At 45.4% G+C, this 16974-nt stretch overlaps 1 protein-coding gene across 1 annotated transcript in view; it reads right to left on the bottom strand.

The window, feature by feature from the left end:
* Window positions 1–6352: 6352 nt before the first annotated feature.
* The window catches only part of LOC120849894 (malonyl-CoA decarboxylase, mitochondrial), a 38729-nt gene continuing 28107 nt past the window's right edge, over window positions 6353–16974 (bottom strand). The window contains exons 9-11 of the mRNA XM_040222175.3: window positions 14952–15176; window positions 13179–13284; window positions 6353–7303 (exon numbers count right to left, since the gene is read on the bottom strand). Coding sequence (XP_040078109.1) covers window positions 7192–7303; window positions 13179–13284; window positions 14952–15176 — 443 coding nt within the window. The 3' untranslated portion in view covers window positions 6353–7191. The remainder of the gene's footprint in view (window positions 7304–13178; window positions 13285–14951; window positions 15177–16974) is intronic.

Raw genomic sequence — 16974 nt, 5'->3', positions numbered from 1 at the left:
GTGAAGTCGTCTTCGTCTCCAGGAGTGCCGTCATGAAACGAGTAGTTGGATGTCCACTCCTCGACCATTTGTTCCGAGGGAAGATTCACGCACTGTTTCTTCGATGGAACGTCGTAATTGATGTCCTTAGCCGTCAGTTGAGGTTCTTGTAATGGTTGACGTGTTTCCGCTGCAGAAATGTGGCTCGTAGTCGCGACGGTATCCATCTGAGCGTCCGAGGTCAAAGTCTGGTGGATCGGGTCATCGAAGCGGGGCACCTCTGTCGCAAGTGGTCGCTTCTTAGGCGGCAGGGTTGTGCCCGGTAATAGCCCCGTAGGGTCCAGTTACTAAAACAAATTTTAAGATAGCCAAATTGAGCAGAATAGCATAAAATTTCAATCTTACAGGAAGAGCGGCGGAAAATGATGCTGGCTATTCCAATCGTCGTCGTCGTTTTTCGTGATGAAACTAATAATGAATATGCCACTCAGACTAAAATATGAAAGATAAGAATATAGTGAATGAATTAAACCGAAATATTATTATTCCAAATATTTTTTTTGTTATTTTTACCCTGGTGACAAGTGGACAATAGATGGGTTGCACGTGACGTCACTCGAAGAGCGCTCCGATGACCACCAGAGAAGAGGGAAAGAAGGAGCTCCCCTCTTATCAGGATCCTCTTTTGTCAATTAAAACTTGTTGTTGGCCTAGTTGGTTCATGATGCAGAATAGAGGTTTTTTGCGCGACACAGGGGACAATTACAAGCGAGTAGACACGGACAAGCGCTTGTCCGTGTCTACTCGCTTGTAATTGTCCCCTGTGTCGCGCAAAAAACCTCTATTCTGCATCCTCTTTTGTGCCTTCCGGATTTGCACGGGCGTCGCTATTCTCCTCCCAGAAGATTATAAAAGATTAACCCGTCACTCAAATTTCTTACAAAAGCAGCTTCCCTCTCCTCCTCTTACATGGTGGTCAACGTATGCGATGTGACGTCAGTCCAACCTATGTATATAATTACATACAACGGAGTACATATTTTTAGAGGGTCTATGACATTCCAGTGTAGAACTTTTCGGTGTAGGACGTTTCGGTGCGGGCTTTTTGGTGCACGGACATTTTGGTGTACGGACCTTTCGGTGTACGCATTTTTCGATATACAGATTTTTCGAGGCATAGACTTTCCGCTGTACGGACTTTTCTGTGTATATCCTTTGAAACTCTGGTTATCCTTTGATTATCTCTGAACCTACGGCACATGTTATATTACTTCCACTGATTAAACTTACATCTTCATACATTCTTCATGTGGCCTCTCGTATGAATGACTTTCATCATTGCCTCTACAAAGAACAATTATTTTATCTTAATGTAGCAATAGCACAATCATAACGTAGCAATAGCGCAAAAACACGGACGGAGCAGAAGAAACACGCAAACAGGATCAAGGCTATATTTATTAATTGAATGACAAAAATATTAGCTTCGGCTCACTTGTCTCCGATCGCCATCAAATTGCATCAATGCCTGTCGCTAGAAAGACAGGTTGCATTTTTGCAAATTGTATAAATTATTTTGCCTTTCATAATGGCTACCTTGACAACTGTATTCAGATATCTATCCTCGCACCAAAATGACTTCGAATATAAAATTGCTGGCTCAGAAACACAATCAATATTATTTGTTGGTCTATAGTTTCTATACTTTCCATGATGTGGAAAATCAAAGAGATAAATTAAGTCAAATATGCAATCCCTATCAGTACATCTTGTCTCTTTCGTGCATCAAAATATATAAATATATATAAAAAAAACAAAAAAACTTGGGGACGCTTAATCTTCGCTTTTAATAGTGGAATGCGATACCGCTATCGGGCAACACTCGCAAAGCCTTCTCATATAAACCTGCGTTCGTTCCCAAGTCGTGCGTGTGTGCGTGGCCTAGTCGGTGGCATCACGTGTCTGTGTGACCTCACCTGTCACAGACACGTGACGCAACGTGTCCCACGTGAGCGTTGTGGGTTTAAAATTCCCGCGCGAGGTCATATGGCGTGACGTCACAGCCACGTGTGACGTCACACGCCTGACGTGACATGTCGCTGTGACGTCATGACCCCATCTACCAATTAGGATTTTCCGGCCCCACCGACGCCGGATTTTCTGCGTCACGAGCTCCCTGACGCTATCGCATTAAAATATACGAGGTATGCAATGTCTGCCGAAGGTTCAACTATTAATTTCGAAACATATCGTGTTTACTCCGTCATGTCAGTGTACCGAAGCGTCCGTGCACCGAAACGTCCGTGCATTGAAACGTCCGTGTACCGAAAAGTCCTACATTGAATTGTCTGGATCCCATTTTTAGATCGACCACCTTAATTAAAGCTTTACCGTTGGAAACTATGGTTAAATATTTCCAAGAATAGCCAGCTTTCCAGGAAACCCTACAGCAAATATATATTAGAATAAGAAAATAGACTTTTCCCCAAGCGTGGCATGGCGGCACCCAGTGGGCACGACGCCATTTATCTCCAAGTGTTTATGAACTTCATCGACTGACATTTTCTCAAGGAAAATATCCGAAATTCGTTTATACCATTTTAACCGGGAGGCACTCACTTGATCGAATGACGTTTTAGCGAACGCCCACGTTTCACCGAATGACACTTTAGCGAATAGTCGGACGCCGCGAAGCGGCGTTTTCGGGTGGGCCAAATGGGTTCACATTTTTGTAATGAGCCGCCGCAGACTGTCGCCGCCAAGCGGCGTAAAGCGCAGCGCGGCGGATGGGTTAACGCGCGCCCCCGTTATTCGCTAAAACGTCCATTCGCTCAAATGTCGCTGTTCGCTAAAATGTCATTCGCTCATGTGATATGGACCCATTTTAACCAGATCACGTCAACCTCGGAAACTCTGACTTTCGGTCTGGACCGTTAGCACTAAATTTGGGTCGAGACTGAATGTCTTGCAATGCGTAACTTATTTTCAAAATGAAAAAAAAAAAAAAATTCAAAATCTTTACGTGGTGAATGATGTTGATTGGGGCGAAGCTCTGGCGGTGCTGATGATACTGATTTTATTGTTAATAGATAGTGCTGATTTTTCTTTTTATTGCTCATAGATAGTGCTGATGGTGCTGATTTTTCTTTTTATTGCTCATAGGTAGTGCTAAGTTCCGGGTTGCGCTTCGACTTCATTATGACTGCTTATTACTTACTTATTATTACTATTACTTATCAACCCCAGCTCTCAAATTACTACCACATCTGAGAGCGGGTCTCCCCGCACAGGTTCGAATCCTGTCGACTGCGCAAACATTTTTTTCTTTTTTTAAGAAGACAGATGGGATGGCAATCGATGTGAGCACGGACGCCGGACGGACAAGGCTAGACCCTAAGGAGCTTTATCCCTAAAATTTGCCCCCCCCCCCCCCCCTTCCGTCAGATGCCCCGTAGATGCGAGTAGGCACGGCAGCAAACAATAATCAGCATTAGCACCAATTTCATGAACATGACAAAAATATGTGTCTACAAATACTCCTTTAGTAAATAAGCAATTACACTTATTTGGAATAAGAGGGGGCTAAGAAGAGAACGCAGTGATTCCTTTACCAGTGCCATAGATTCACAAAAGTATCATCATTATTCTTTGAAACATTGACAATTTTATTTATGCACATGCGTTTTACTTTGAGGTGGGTGAAAATTCACAAGGATAAAAGGACACGCTGAAGGGGAAAACAAGTTCTGAGCATTCAACATCATTCTCCATTTATCACGCAATCACTCACTGCAGAAAACGTGTAGGGATCCTGGGTTTACCGCAAAAACTGGCAGATGCGGTGAAAACCTCACCGAAATTTTTTCTTTTCTTAGCTTAGCGGATTGTGCGTACCGCGTCGCAATCTAACACAGTTAGAATTAATTACTTCATTAGAGAAAAAACGTTTGCTCTTTTTTGCTAATTTACTGACTTATATTTACTAATTCCTCAGAAATTAGTAATCACCTATTTTGTCTATTAATCACGCCGCAAGTATAAAATAAGAGCACGGGACATCCGTAAAAAGGATAATTTATAGACAGCTTGACGGTGCGCCGTCGGTAGCTGTCAGATGAAGGTTTGTTTTTTGCAAGCTATGAACAGCGTTGCGCGAACCGTTTCAGTCCCGAAGATTGTGTGGCGCCTGATAAATGACTATAGTAGGTTGCAAGTCAAGAAGGTAGCGGCAAATGCCCCTCAAAGGGAATCATATATCCCTCCGCCACCTCCGCATCCAATAGCGTTCCATCGTTTCCGTGACGTCGCGGCCAACGCGCAAGGAGGGTCTTGCCTTTCTGTACATATTTGCTTCATCTTTCGACTTTGACTTAGCATTGTGGAAGCCACGAGAGGGAGATTAAAGTTTTCCCCTCCGATGGAAACAAATACGACTTTCGGGGATTAGCTTCCCCCTTCGTTGGATACAAAGGCTGCTTGCAGGGGCTCGTTTCCCCCTCCAATGAATACAAAGGTCGCTTTCGTAAAAAGTGGGATCGGAGACAAGTTGGCATCACTCTGTAGCCAATATCTATCCATTGAAGCGGATCCAGTGAACTCTTCTTTCGACTGCGGAGGGATTTGAAACGGGCGCATCACGCTTGTGGGAGGAGCTTCTCCTACCCTCTTGACTTGTAACCGACTATAGGTGTAACTTCGGCTATGCTGTTTCTTTATTTTATTTTTTTTTACTCATAACATTTTTGTTGCGAGAACAGCTTTGTCATGTTGTGTTAATTGTCTTCACTTTGTCTTTGCCGTTTGAGCTGTTTTCATCATGTATAACGATTACCAACTCGCCCGATTCGCTACCTTAGTACAGAGGACTAGTAACAACGGTGACAGTGGCATTTACAGTTTTGCTTTTTAGGTTTTAGGCAGACATTATTAAGTTTTCAATCTTTTTCCTGTTTTATAACTTCATAGAAATTTCAGTTAGGCTTTCGTTGCCTACAGAGTAAACCACGGAAAACCCTGCAATGTATCCAATAAGCCTCACAAATAGTAAAAAAAAAAAGGACTACTTTTTTGCTTACACAACAGACACATTTTAATGGGAATAAATTGACGTATGCTACACATGGTCCAACAATCTCGCAAAAAAAAAAAAAAAAAATCGGCGAGTTTTTGTTTGCATTGCTCAAAAGCTGGTGAACTCTCCTCCGCATCCGCCAGTTTTTCGGTGAGCTTTTCTCCGGGATTCCAACCCCCATCCCTGCCCTTTTCGATTTTGATGGGCATCGTGCCGGCAAGCGGTAAAATCTCACTACTGCGTCATATGAGTACAAGTTCAAGACCCCAGCCTAGCGGTGGTACTGCACTGGCTAAATTTCTCATCTACAGCGAGGACACCAGACACCGACTGGGAACTTCCCGCTGTCCCAGTAAGCACACAACGCAATTTTATTTATCACACCAGCTGAAAATTCATGTCAACTTCTGAAGTAAACATAGCATAAAAAAGGGACCATATAACTATCTAGTTATGTAACATTTACAGGGTAGGATCACATAAAAAGCGTAACAGCAAATAGCTGAAACTTCGTCAACTAAAATGCTACCATCAGAGCATCTCGCACATTCCCAGGCAACAAAAAAAAAACCTGCAGCAGCCTCACTTTTGACATTCTAATGACACCATCCTGATAGATATACATGACAAGTTTTTTAAGCTTTACAGATAAAAAAAGAAGCCGTGAAAGCTACACTAATGCGGCTTTTCAGACGAGTTATACGGCCAGGGGGACATAATATAGGGGGCTAATAGTAACGATAACTTGGCTAACTAGCTAAATATGTTAACTTTTTAAATAGTGAAAATAAACATACCGTTTCAATTAGAAACTTGCTCAGTGTAATCGAAAACCAATCAGTTTTCAGAAAACTCTTGGACCATGTGGACTTGTGCCGCAGGAGCAAGGCTACCGATGCGATAATGTGCCCACACAGTTTTTCCATCTCTTATCATTGGCGTTTTTTTACCGCCAGCCTCGCGCCTGTTGCACAAGGGTTAACTTTAGAGCACTACTGCGCTTCCCACAAGCTCAAAGACTTCGTAAAATTCAGATGGAGTGGTTTCCGACGAAGCTCGGCAAATTTCTAATTAAAACATGTTTATTTTAACTGAGGTAATTAAAAAGATTTAGTTAATTATTCGACTTATCATGACAATTAGCCCTCTATATTTTTCTCTCGCCATGCAGCTCCCCTGCACAAACCACATTAGTAAAGTTTTCACAGATTTTTAAAAACAAACCTGTAAAGCCCCCCGCCCCCCCCCCCCCCCCTCCCACACCACACACACACACGCACACAAAACCAAAACACACTCTGTATAAGTGCCTGCAGGCATAGTGTCTGAGCCGAGTAAAAGAAACTATTGATGTGTTTCTTTACACAGCACTCCAATGTCAAAGTCCATTTCAATGAAAAACTACTGCATGGCCTAACTGAAGAAAAGAGTACCACTAAAAAAACTGTATGTATATATATCTATATCTATATCTATATATTAAGATACCTTACCAATAAGCAGTTTCAGCTGATTAGCAAAATAAAAGGTAACACACTGTCTCCTTTACTACCTGTCACAGCTCACTGGTCCCACAGCCAAATGCAGCAAATAAAAGACATCCCCTGCATAGCGTCGAAGCCACAGCAGGAACACAAGACTATGAAAAACTGTTAACATATTAATGGCGACCTATGATGGCCGGCCTAAGAGCCCTAGCATAGTTTTGAAAAACTTCTGCTGGATAGCACAACATTTGTGAAAGGGTCTATACTAAAGTATGTCAGAAGAATCAACATTTAAAAATTTATATTCTTTATAATGCTCCTTAGTGTTTGTAAAAAAACAACTTCACACACACATTTCAGGAGTAGGCCAAACTTGTTTTGGTAAAGAAAGAAGGCTGGACACAGAAAAAAGAAAACATTTTATGTACAATTCTGTAAAAGTTCATCCATGGTATAGAAAAACAAAGCTTTAGTTTTTCGAGCCAACAGAGAGGTTTGAATATATTATAGTTCATCAACAAGCACAACAAGAAGTGCTCTCCTTTAGGCTCCATATGTTCTTCAGCTGGCATGTCATGCCTCTTGCCGATTGTCCATAAAGCGGGAGATTACGAAGTGCAGTCCAACATTTTTAAAGCAGCTCCACAGCCTCTCTTATAGCGAGGACTGCAAAGGCTTCAGGTGCTCAAGGAAGATGTCCGAGGCAGGGACAGTGAAATGCTCAAGATATTTCTGTCTGTTCGTCTCCATTTCATCCAGGTAGTACCTAGGACAATCCATTTCGGTACTTGCTTATTTACCAGCAACAAGCATGCAACATGTGCAGGCAAATTGGTACAACAAAAGCTACTACAAGATTAAGAAACACAGCCAAACTACCCCAAAAGCCAAACTGAGTGAAAAAGGGAAGGTGGCCTAGCATTGAATGCATGACCCTTTAAAGCTCAGAAAAATTCCATCCCTCGTTCCTCACCCACTTATCCCTGCAACCAGTTTCCTTACACCACATCAGAATCCTCATGTTAAATGAAAAACAAAGTTTTTTATGTTATAGGAATCAGCTGTTTATCGACTCCTCTTCAAAGTGCCAAAAGAGGAGTCGTCATGGGTGTGGTGTCTTGGCCTCAGTGAAGGCGTCGTGATGCAGGCACTCAAAGCCGGATTGCAAACGATAACAAACTTGTTTATTCAACGAGCACATCACCGGCCCCGCTAGCCCTCTCGCCCTGGCTCCATCATCATTTTTGCCCCCGTCCTAGGCCTGACCTTACAGGTCCTATTGTCTTGAGGCTAGGTGGCGCTAGCTGTGCGCCAGCAAATAGTTCAACGACACTACATTTCCCCCTGGACTTTTAAAGGGAAAGTCACTTCAGTAGAGCACATAATCTCCCAGCCTTTTGGGACGATTCATGCGAGACTGACGTTCTGGCTAACGCCTACTTTCTGCTTGCAGCGTCGCCTGGGTGTCGTCAGTGTTGGTGTCCCCACTTGGTCCGACTTCTGCAGGGTCGATTTCAGGAGGGTCTTCGACACTGTTCTGGGGCAGCTCCATCAAGGTGTCGAAGGCATCCCAGTCTTCCACGTCTTGGGTCTGTTGATCCCGCCGTGGAATTCGGACTCGTGAGACAGCGGCGCTGGCAGCTTCAGTAGTACGGCGTCTCCTGGTTGAAGTCCATGCGGCACTGCATGACATTTTTCATCAGCATAGGTCTTCATTTGTTGTTTCTTCTGTTGGTCAGCTGTTTCAAGCTTTTCATGGTGGTACTTCTCCAAAGTCTGGGGAAGTTTTGTGCAAATTTTCCTTCCAAAGAGAAGTTCCGCTGGAATGTGACCTGTCGTCAAGTGTGGAGTTGCTCGGTAGTTCAGAAGGTACTCGTTGAGTTCCTCTTTCCAGTTGCTTCCTTCTACACCAGCGGTCTTTACCGTCTTCCTGACATTTTTTATGAACCTCTCGACTTCGCCATTTGCTTGTGGCCACAAAGGCGTTGTCCGATGATGGCAAATGCCATTGCGCTGCAGGAATGCTGCAAACTCCTTTCCAAAGAACGGAGGACCATTGTCAGTCTTCAGATCATAGGGCATTCCATGGACAGTAAACATGTCACCCAGCTTCGCTGTCACAGCTTTTGCGTTCAACGAAGAAAGGGTTGCTACGAGGGGAAACCGCGAGTACTCATCGACCACCACCAGTAGGTACTGGTTGCGTGGCAGGGGGCCAGCAAAATTTGCTGCAAGCGACTGCCAGGGTCCATCGGGCAGTGGCATCATCCTCAGTGGTGAGCATTTCTTCTCCACGACAGTGCTCTGGCATGCTTCGCAGTTCTTGACTGTAGCTTCCACCTTTGCGTCGATTCCTGGGAACCAGATTTTCTCCCTAAGGAGCTGTTTGGTCTTCACCATGCCTTGGTGTCCCCGGTGAGCCAGTCGTATAGCCTGTGCCTGGGCCTTGTCCGGGATCACAAGTCTGGTCCCTCTCAGCACGGCGTCATTCTCGGCGACCGTCAGTTCATCCTGAATCTGGGAAAAAGGCTTCAGCATATCGCTCTTCCATAGATGTTCAGACGTCTTGCGGTCACTTGCCTGGAGAGCGCGGATTAGCATCTCCATTTGAGTGTCTCCCTTGTAGGCTTTTTCAACGTCTTGAATGGTCAACGCTCCGGGTGCAGAGGACTCCAGAATGAAAGAAATGTATTCCTCCATTGCGACAGTCTCTCTCGTGGGGTTGTTCTTCTCCACTGCAGGCGGGTGCCTTGACAGGTAGTCAGCAGGGTTGTCGTTCCCCGAAATGTGTTGGACGTCAAAGGGATAGTGCTGCAGTCTGAGGCTGAGGCGTTCCAGTCTCGCTGAAAGTTTTGCGCTCGAGTTTTTGATTATGGACACTAGTGGTAGGTGGTCCGTTTTTACTGTTAACTTGCCTCCAGCCAGGTACATGCGGAAGTGTTCTATGGTGGACACGATGGCCAGCATTTCTTTGTCGATGTGTGGGTACCTTCTTTCTGTAGGTGTCAGAGCTCTGCTGTAGTAGGCCAAGATGCTGGGCGTTCTTCCTTCTGGCTCTTCTTGAATGAGCATACCAGCGATTCCTTCAGGTCCTGCATCAGTGATAACGTAGGTCTTCTTTCTTTCATCAAAGTATGCCAGAGTGGGTGCACTTGACAGCTCCTGTCTCACGCTCTTTAGGGCCTCTTTGTGCCGCTTCGTCCAGCAAAACTCTGTGTCAGCATGTGTCAGATTCCTCAACGGTTCAACCATCTGAGCGAGACGAGGAATGAACCTGAGGCAGTAGTTCACCATTCCGAAAAGGCTTCCGACTTCTGTTGCATTTCTGGGGGGCGACATCTTCGCCACTGCTTCTACCTTTTCGGAATCCACACTGACTCCACTTGCGGAGAACACATGACCGAGGAACTTCAGGCTCTTGGTTCCTAAAACGCACTTCTCGGCGTTGACGGTGAGCTCAGCATCTTCCAGGTGTTTCAGCACAAGGCGCAGACGACGATCGTGTTCTTCTAGCGTCCGTCCTGATACCAGGATGTCGTCGCTGACGATGATACCGTCCTCGTCGGGAAGCACTTGTCGTATTGCGTCCTGGAAGATTTCGGCTGCAGCATTGACCCCAAAAAGAAGCCTCTTGTACCTTCTCAGGCCACAGTGGGTGGAAAAAGTTGTGATTACTCGTGAGGTCTCATCCAGCTCAAGCTGGTGATACCCCTCATTCAAGTCCAGCTTTGAGAAGTAAGCTGCACCATTTAGGATGCTGATGACGTCCTCCACAGTAGGCATGATGTGCCGCCCTCGGGCAATGGCCTTGTTTGCTTCTCTCATGTCCACACACATTCGCACTGCTTGTTTGTCATAGCGTTTTGGGACGATGACAATCGGCGAGACCCACGGTGTTGGTCCCTTCACCCGTTCAATGATGTCGAGGTCTTCTAGTCGTGCTAGTTCAGCTTCCAATGCCTTTCTCATCTGGAATGGGATCCGACGATGTTGTCGGGCCACCGGCTTTACTTCTTTCGAAATCTTCAACTTCACTTGGAAGTCTTTCAGTTGACCGAGTTTCCCAAACAGTTTCGGAAATTCTTTTCTGGCGTCGACGGTGGTCTTTTCAGCGACCGTCTGGATTATTTTGATGAGCTTCAGGTCTGTTGCCGTCTTGTAGCTCATCAGTGAGGCCTGTTGTCCTTTCACAATGAAGACTGGCGCTTCAACGCTTCATTCTTGAGTACGGAACGTTGCGATGAACATCCCAACGACTGGGATCTCTTGCTTGACGCCATAAGGAATTAGTTTCGTCTTGGTCTCTTTCAACTTCACGCGAAGGTGCTTGTGCCAAGTTTGATCTCCCATGACGTTGACTCCCGCACCCGAGTCCACAAACAGTTCCAGAGGGATCCCGTTGAGCTCCACTGTCACGACCGGAAGTTCGTTCCTAGGGCTCCGAATGTGGTAGATGGACTCGTCGGAACTTTTATCCTGTGACGTGCTTCTGGGTGTGGTTGACGAGGCTAGGGAGCGTACGGATTCTTTGGACGCTGCACTACCTCTGCACATCTTGGCAAAGTGATTTCTTTTCTGGCACTTGTGGCACTTGGCTCCCCAGGCTGGGCAGCTTGTCTTCCCACCCTTGTGCGGCCAAACTTCACCACAGCACGAACACTTGTCCGCTTTCTTGCTATTGGACAAATTCTTCGATGCAGTGCTGCTGCATCTTGCTTTCTTGGTGGACAGCTTCTGGACCGTCACTGCTGTCGTGGGGCATTCTATGCTGGCAGCTTGGCGCTCAGCGTTCTCGATGCTACGGTTGATGCTCATGAGCTTGTCCAGCGTGATGTCGGCCTTAGGAGAGCACTACGACGCAGCTTGGCAGACGTGGTCCCTTCAATAATTTGTGAGACGAGCTCTTGCTCGACGTTCGCGAAATCGCACGTCGCGGCCAGTCTTCACAGCTTCAACTGAAACTGGTCTAACATTTCTTCCGAGTCTTGCCGCGCTTGACGAAAAACGTGGCGCTCGTATACCGCATTCTTTTTGGGAGCGAAATGCTCCGTCGGACGAGCGACTGCCGTTTCATAGTCCGCACCCGTGTCAGGTAGCGTGGTGAAGGTATCGTATACCGCATTACCGGCGTAATGAAGCAGCATGGCGCGCTTGCGGGTGGCATCTTTCACGTTCGCAGCCAGTAGAAAGTTCTCAAAATGCGTGTGCCATTTTGTCCACCTCTGCGCGAGTGACGACGCGTTTGAATGCGGGTCGAACGGTGACAGGGCGGGTAGGAGTGTGTCCATTGCGCTTACTTGACGTTGCCGACGTTTCCCACGTGGAGTGGGTCTTCTGCCTCTGTGTTGGCTTGCTTGCTTCGGCGAAGCGCTGCGGACTTCTGAAGGCCTTGCGTAGGGCTCAAATAGACAAAACCCTTGTCGCCAGATTTTTGTGGTGTCTTGGCCTCGGTGGAGGTGTCGTGATGCAGGTACTCAAAGCCGGATTGCAAACGATAACAAACTTGTTTATTCAACGAGCGCATCACCGGCCCCGCTAGCCCCCTCGCCCTGGCTCCATCATCTTTTTTGCCCCCGTCCTAGGCCCGGCCTTACAGGTCCTATTGTCTTGAGGCTAGGTGGCGCTAGCTGTGCGCCAGAAAATAGTCCGACGACACTACAATGGGCAAAACACTCAGTGCCTATCCCGTCACGCAAATTGGCTGAAATCGGACAACACAATTTTTAGGGGTGAGCTATCATTCAATATCTTTTTTTCTTCAAAAACAAGAGGAGTGGACATGCAGTATATCAGTGCAAAATAAACACAGAGCAGCTCCAAAGGAAATAAATGTTGAGGGCAAATGCCACCTTTTGGGAAAAACAATTTATGAGAAAATAATCAATCTCTCTTCATGTAAAGAATGCCATCATTTAATTTCTTCATGTGGCAGGCTTCCCACATTGTCGCATACCATATTTTCCGGTGTATAAGATGCATTGCTGTATAAGACGCACCCCCCACTTTTCGCAAAGTTTTAAGTAAAAATTAGTATATAAGACGCACCTGTGCATAAGACGCACCTATATTCACGCACTTGCCGCGAAGAAACTTCATAACGTGAGGTTGCACAAATACCTTGCGGCTTCCGAGACTTGAATATTCGCAAAGCGACATGTTTTCTTTTTTTCTTTTCGTTTCCTTGACTTTCTTTTTTGTTTTGTTTTTTGTTATATAACTTTAGTTTTGGGAGGTTGACTTGCATTTCTGATGCATCATTTGCATTGAGCTGTCATAATAGTTAAAAGAAGACTAATCAGCATCAACAGAAGTTCCTTCCAAGTTAGCCAGAAAAAAAAAAAAAAAAAAAAAATGACGCACCATTGAAAAGTTTGAAAAAAAAGTGTTACACTTTTTGAAAATCACTGGAAAATACGGTACTTCAAATTAGTGCTTCGCCGGTAATATCTAGCAGACCACAGCATCTGAGCGAAGATGAGTATCAGGAAAATTGCACTTATTGCATTTTAGTGCTTCCTTGGTGAAAGATTTGCTGAGAAAAACTATCATATTTTTTTTAATAATTTCTGGTGGTAGGATTAGAGTTGTGTCTAAGAACAGCTTGTAATTTGTTTCCAGCACAGGATTCATAACAGCCTTACCTGTAGTTGACCATGATGGAACATGATGCTGAAAGTCCCCTTGGAGAGATGTCTCCAAGCCAGTTGAGTCTCCAAATTACGGCACCATTCTTTAGATGGAAATTTGCTGCCACAAGCATAAACAAACTGATATTACACCTCTTCTAGAATACACCATGCTCCTGTATGCAATCATGAAAATACCCTAGACAGCAGCCCACCTTGCAGCAAAAGCATGCTGCTTTCCTAACGAATCAGCTCAATAAGTGTGACATCCAGCATGTCCAGAGAGCTCACCAACAACTGTTCTCGCAACTCTTTGCAAGGCCTATCATGCTTTTGTGCACAATGTTGTAGGCCTTTGGGACAGCAGTACGTCTTGCAGCAAAAGTATGCTGGTTTCCTAGAAATTTTTCTTCATAAGTATGTTTTTCAATAGGCCAAGAGAGGAAAACTTGCCAACAACTGGTGTTGCCTCTTTTGCAAGATACACCATGCTTTTGAACACAACCCACCAACAACTGCTACTGCATCTTTTGCAAGATACAGCAGGTGTCTAGCAAATTATTATTTTGAAATTCCCTGACTTTTCCAGGTTTTCCCTGACAATTTCAGGCGAAATTCCCCGACCACGGTAGAGGCGGTTTATTATATAAGACCATTATAACACAAGGCGTTGAGCATTGAGCACTGTGAGGATCATTTTGTATGTGCTTAATCCAACTTGCCTATTCCGAAATATTCGGGTTCGTCTAGTCCGAATTAAACGAGCACTTTCTTGCCGCCGACATCGTCAGTGAAGAGGTCACTTCCGAAAACACAATGTAAACATGACGCTCAACCACACACGTCTGAATGGCAACACGGCTGCCAGATGCACACTTTCGGATACTTTCGGCTTAAGGCTTGCATTGGATTGGGGTCTGCGGCTTTCCCATTTGTTACTAAATCTAGTAGCTCTAACTGGATCTAGCCTAGTGTCGTGCTCTCAATCCAATCCAATCCAATTGCTTGGACTGGATTTGTTGGCTGTTCTCTTTGCATAGGGTAGCACACTCTACATCGCATGAGCAGAGCACACACACCGCGCTAAGGAGAATGTATTGCCTATTTTTCTGCCCCCAAGTCTTCAAGTCTTTGCTTAGGGCACTCGAGGGCGTTTCCGGCTCATTGTCACTGACTGGGCTCGCTTTTTGACAAAATCCCTGACAATTCCCTGATTTTTCCCGGGAATTAAAATTTCCTTGACGATTCCCGGTTTTCCCGGTCGCTAGGCACCCTGATACTGCAGTATGGTTGTGTACATAATGATGTAAACTTTTGGGACAGATCATGTTGGCTCCCAACCAAATTCCCTTATCAAGTAGTATGTTTCCCAGTAGGCCAAGGGAGAATTTGCCAACAACTAGAATTGCATCTTTTTAAAGATACACCACGGTTTGGTACACAGCTCGCCAACAACTGTTACTGCACTTTTTGCAAGATACTACACAGTGCTTTTGTACATAATGTTATAAAGCTTTGGTTTCCTACCATAGGCCAATGGAGGAGAATTTGCCAGCAACTGTTACTGCACCTTGCAAGATACCGCATCATGCTTTTGTACATAATGTTGTAAACCTTTAGGACAGCAGACCATCTTGCAGCAAAAGCGTGCTGCTTTACTACCAAGACACACTAACCCCGGAGCGAGGGGACAAATAAAAAACGGACAGACACGAAATTCCAAATCTACTACTACCAAACAAGCTCAATAGATGTGACATCTGGGGGAGTCAAGAAAGCCAGACTCACCAACGCCGTTGAGCGCATAGCCGCGCCTCTTCTCGTGGTAGAGGTAGAAGGCACACAGGCGCATGAGAGGTGCTTCCAACCGCTGCACCAGCTCTGGTACCTGGTACCAGCCATTGTTCCTGAGCAGCCTCAGGAGAGCCTCAAGCGGTTCCCTGTCTTCCCGGTATGGTGCCACAATCTCCTCAAGCTCACGCTGATTTAGGAGCTTCCTACTTTCTGGCTGACCTGCGTGATCGAGAGACAGCTTTTGATCAGACACACACACTGACACCCTTAGTATAGCAAAAGTTTTGTATGGTCTCTACTTTGCACAGTGATCTATGAAAGTGTGTCCTGTTATGTCTGTGCTCACGGTGCCAGATCCCACGAGGCATGCAGCGCCCTATCACTAGGGTTTCGTGTTCTCGGATAAATCCACAAAACTTAGAGAAACATTCACCATAAAATTTTGGTCAATTTGGATTTAATCGATAAAGTCAGAATTTTTATGTGCCCCTACCCCCTCGCCCCAAGGAAAAAAACCTTTGATCAGTGCACAGGGCGAATGGTCCAGGGAAAATGTCGCCACTGTTTTCTTTCAAATCTCGGACCAGACTCAAAAAAAGTCTTACCACTTATCTCGTCAAGGCTCATTCAGGACAACAGGTCATTTTACTTTCGGGCCATGACAAAAGCCAGTGTATTGGTGTCCAGTTTAGGCTATACTATTTGTGCTTTAGAGAAAGGATAGATTATGCTTTTGTAACAATAAAAGCTATGGACCATGAAGATTGCATAAAATGGGGAAGAGGGGCAGTTAAAACTTCTCTATAACATCTTGTGCCACTCCACCTCGCGCAGCCGTGGGGTAGGTTGATGGAATAGGATGGGATGAATACGAGCTTCTCAGCGACTACGTCCATGATTTACGGTAACGAAAGAGGGACATGGAAGACAAACAGAGGCTTTCAACTTGCAACAGGCAATATCGCTATCATCACCTCGTCGCCCTGACCCATTTACCAGAGGGAGTTGTGGGCTCTTCTCATCGCCCTCCTCCTGGCTCCCCCCAGGACACTTGTCTACTGTGACAACAGTGCAGTAGTACACACTGGAATGCACGGCCAAGGTCGCACCTTTACAGCTCAAGAGGCACTCGCTTGTAACCTCCTAACAAATAAAGGCAGCTGGGTGAAATGGCTTCCAACAGACGAGAACCCTGCCGTCGGCCCCTCTCGCATCCACCTCGCATCAACCGTGAGAGCGAGGGGGGTTGCCGCCACAGAGCCTGTACCTATATAAGGGACGGTCCCCTGGTAGAGTGGGTAGTTGCAGAATGGATGCTACTACCACCAGGCCAAGGCCTGGTGGTGGTGGCGTCCGTTCAGCGACTGTCACCATCCTGTCGCCGTCCTCCCTAATCGTCCTGTTTCCCCCTGCAAGACGAGTCCTCCTGATGAGTTATTTATTCATAAATTGCATAAGCTTAAGCTTACATTAGTGCACAGTTCAAACCTACAATAAAACACAAAATGTAAAGCAGTATTGCAGGGTTCCAGGCTGCAAATAGAAACTAGCTAAAAGTAACCAAATGCGTGATTTTTTCCTATGGCCTCACAACAGTCATTCACAAAAACACGCTTTACTTGTGGCTGTCGAGCAGCACTCAGCTGCTAAATAGAGTAGGTTTCTGCATTTTTGATTATATATATTCACAACTGTACAACAGACAATAAATGAAAGAGTTGTAGTGCAACGAGTAAATGATATGCCCAACATTTTGAAGTGAAGTAAATAAAACGGAAAACTTTGAATGGACTGGTATGACTTCCAATCTGCTATAACATTGGAACTACATTATGTATAAAAGTGGAGGAAAAATGGCCCATGTAGTACTACTTCCCAACACTGTATGTTTTCCCCTTAAAAATATTTTTAGGGCCACATTAAGGTATAAATTGCATGCAAGCGATTTGGTGAGAGACAAGACAAGCGACGGCAAGCTGCTTTACGCTTGTCGCTGTCGCTCGTATCATCGCTCGCT

This window comes from Ixodes scapularis, unplaced genomic scaffold (assembly GCF_016920785.2).
Source record: "Ixodes scapularis isolate PalLabHiFi unplaced genomic scaffold, ASM1692078v2 PGA_scaffold2__306_contigs__length_199485367, whole genome shotgun sequence".
NCBI lineage: Eukaryota > Metazoa > Arthropoda > Arachnida > Ixodida > Ixodidae > Ixodes > Ixodes scapularis.
Note: the sequence above shows the minus strand (reverse complement) of the source record. Positions and strands in the feature narration are given on the sequence as shown.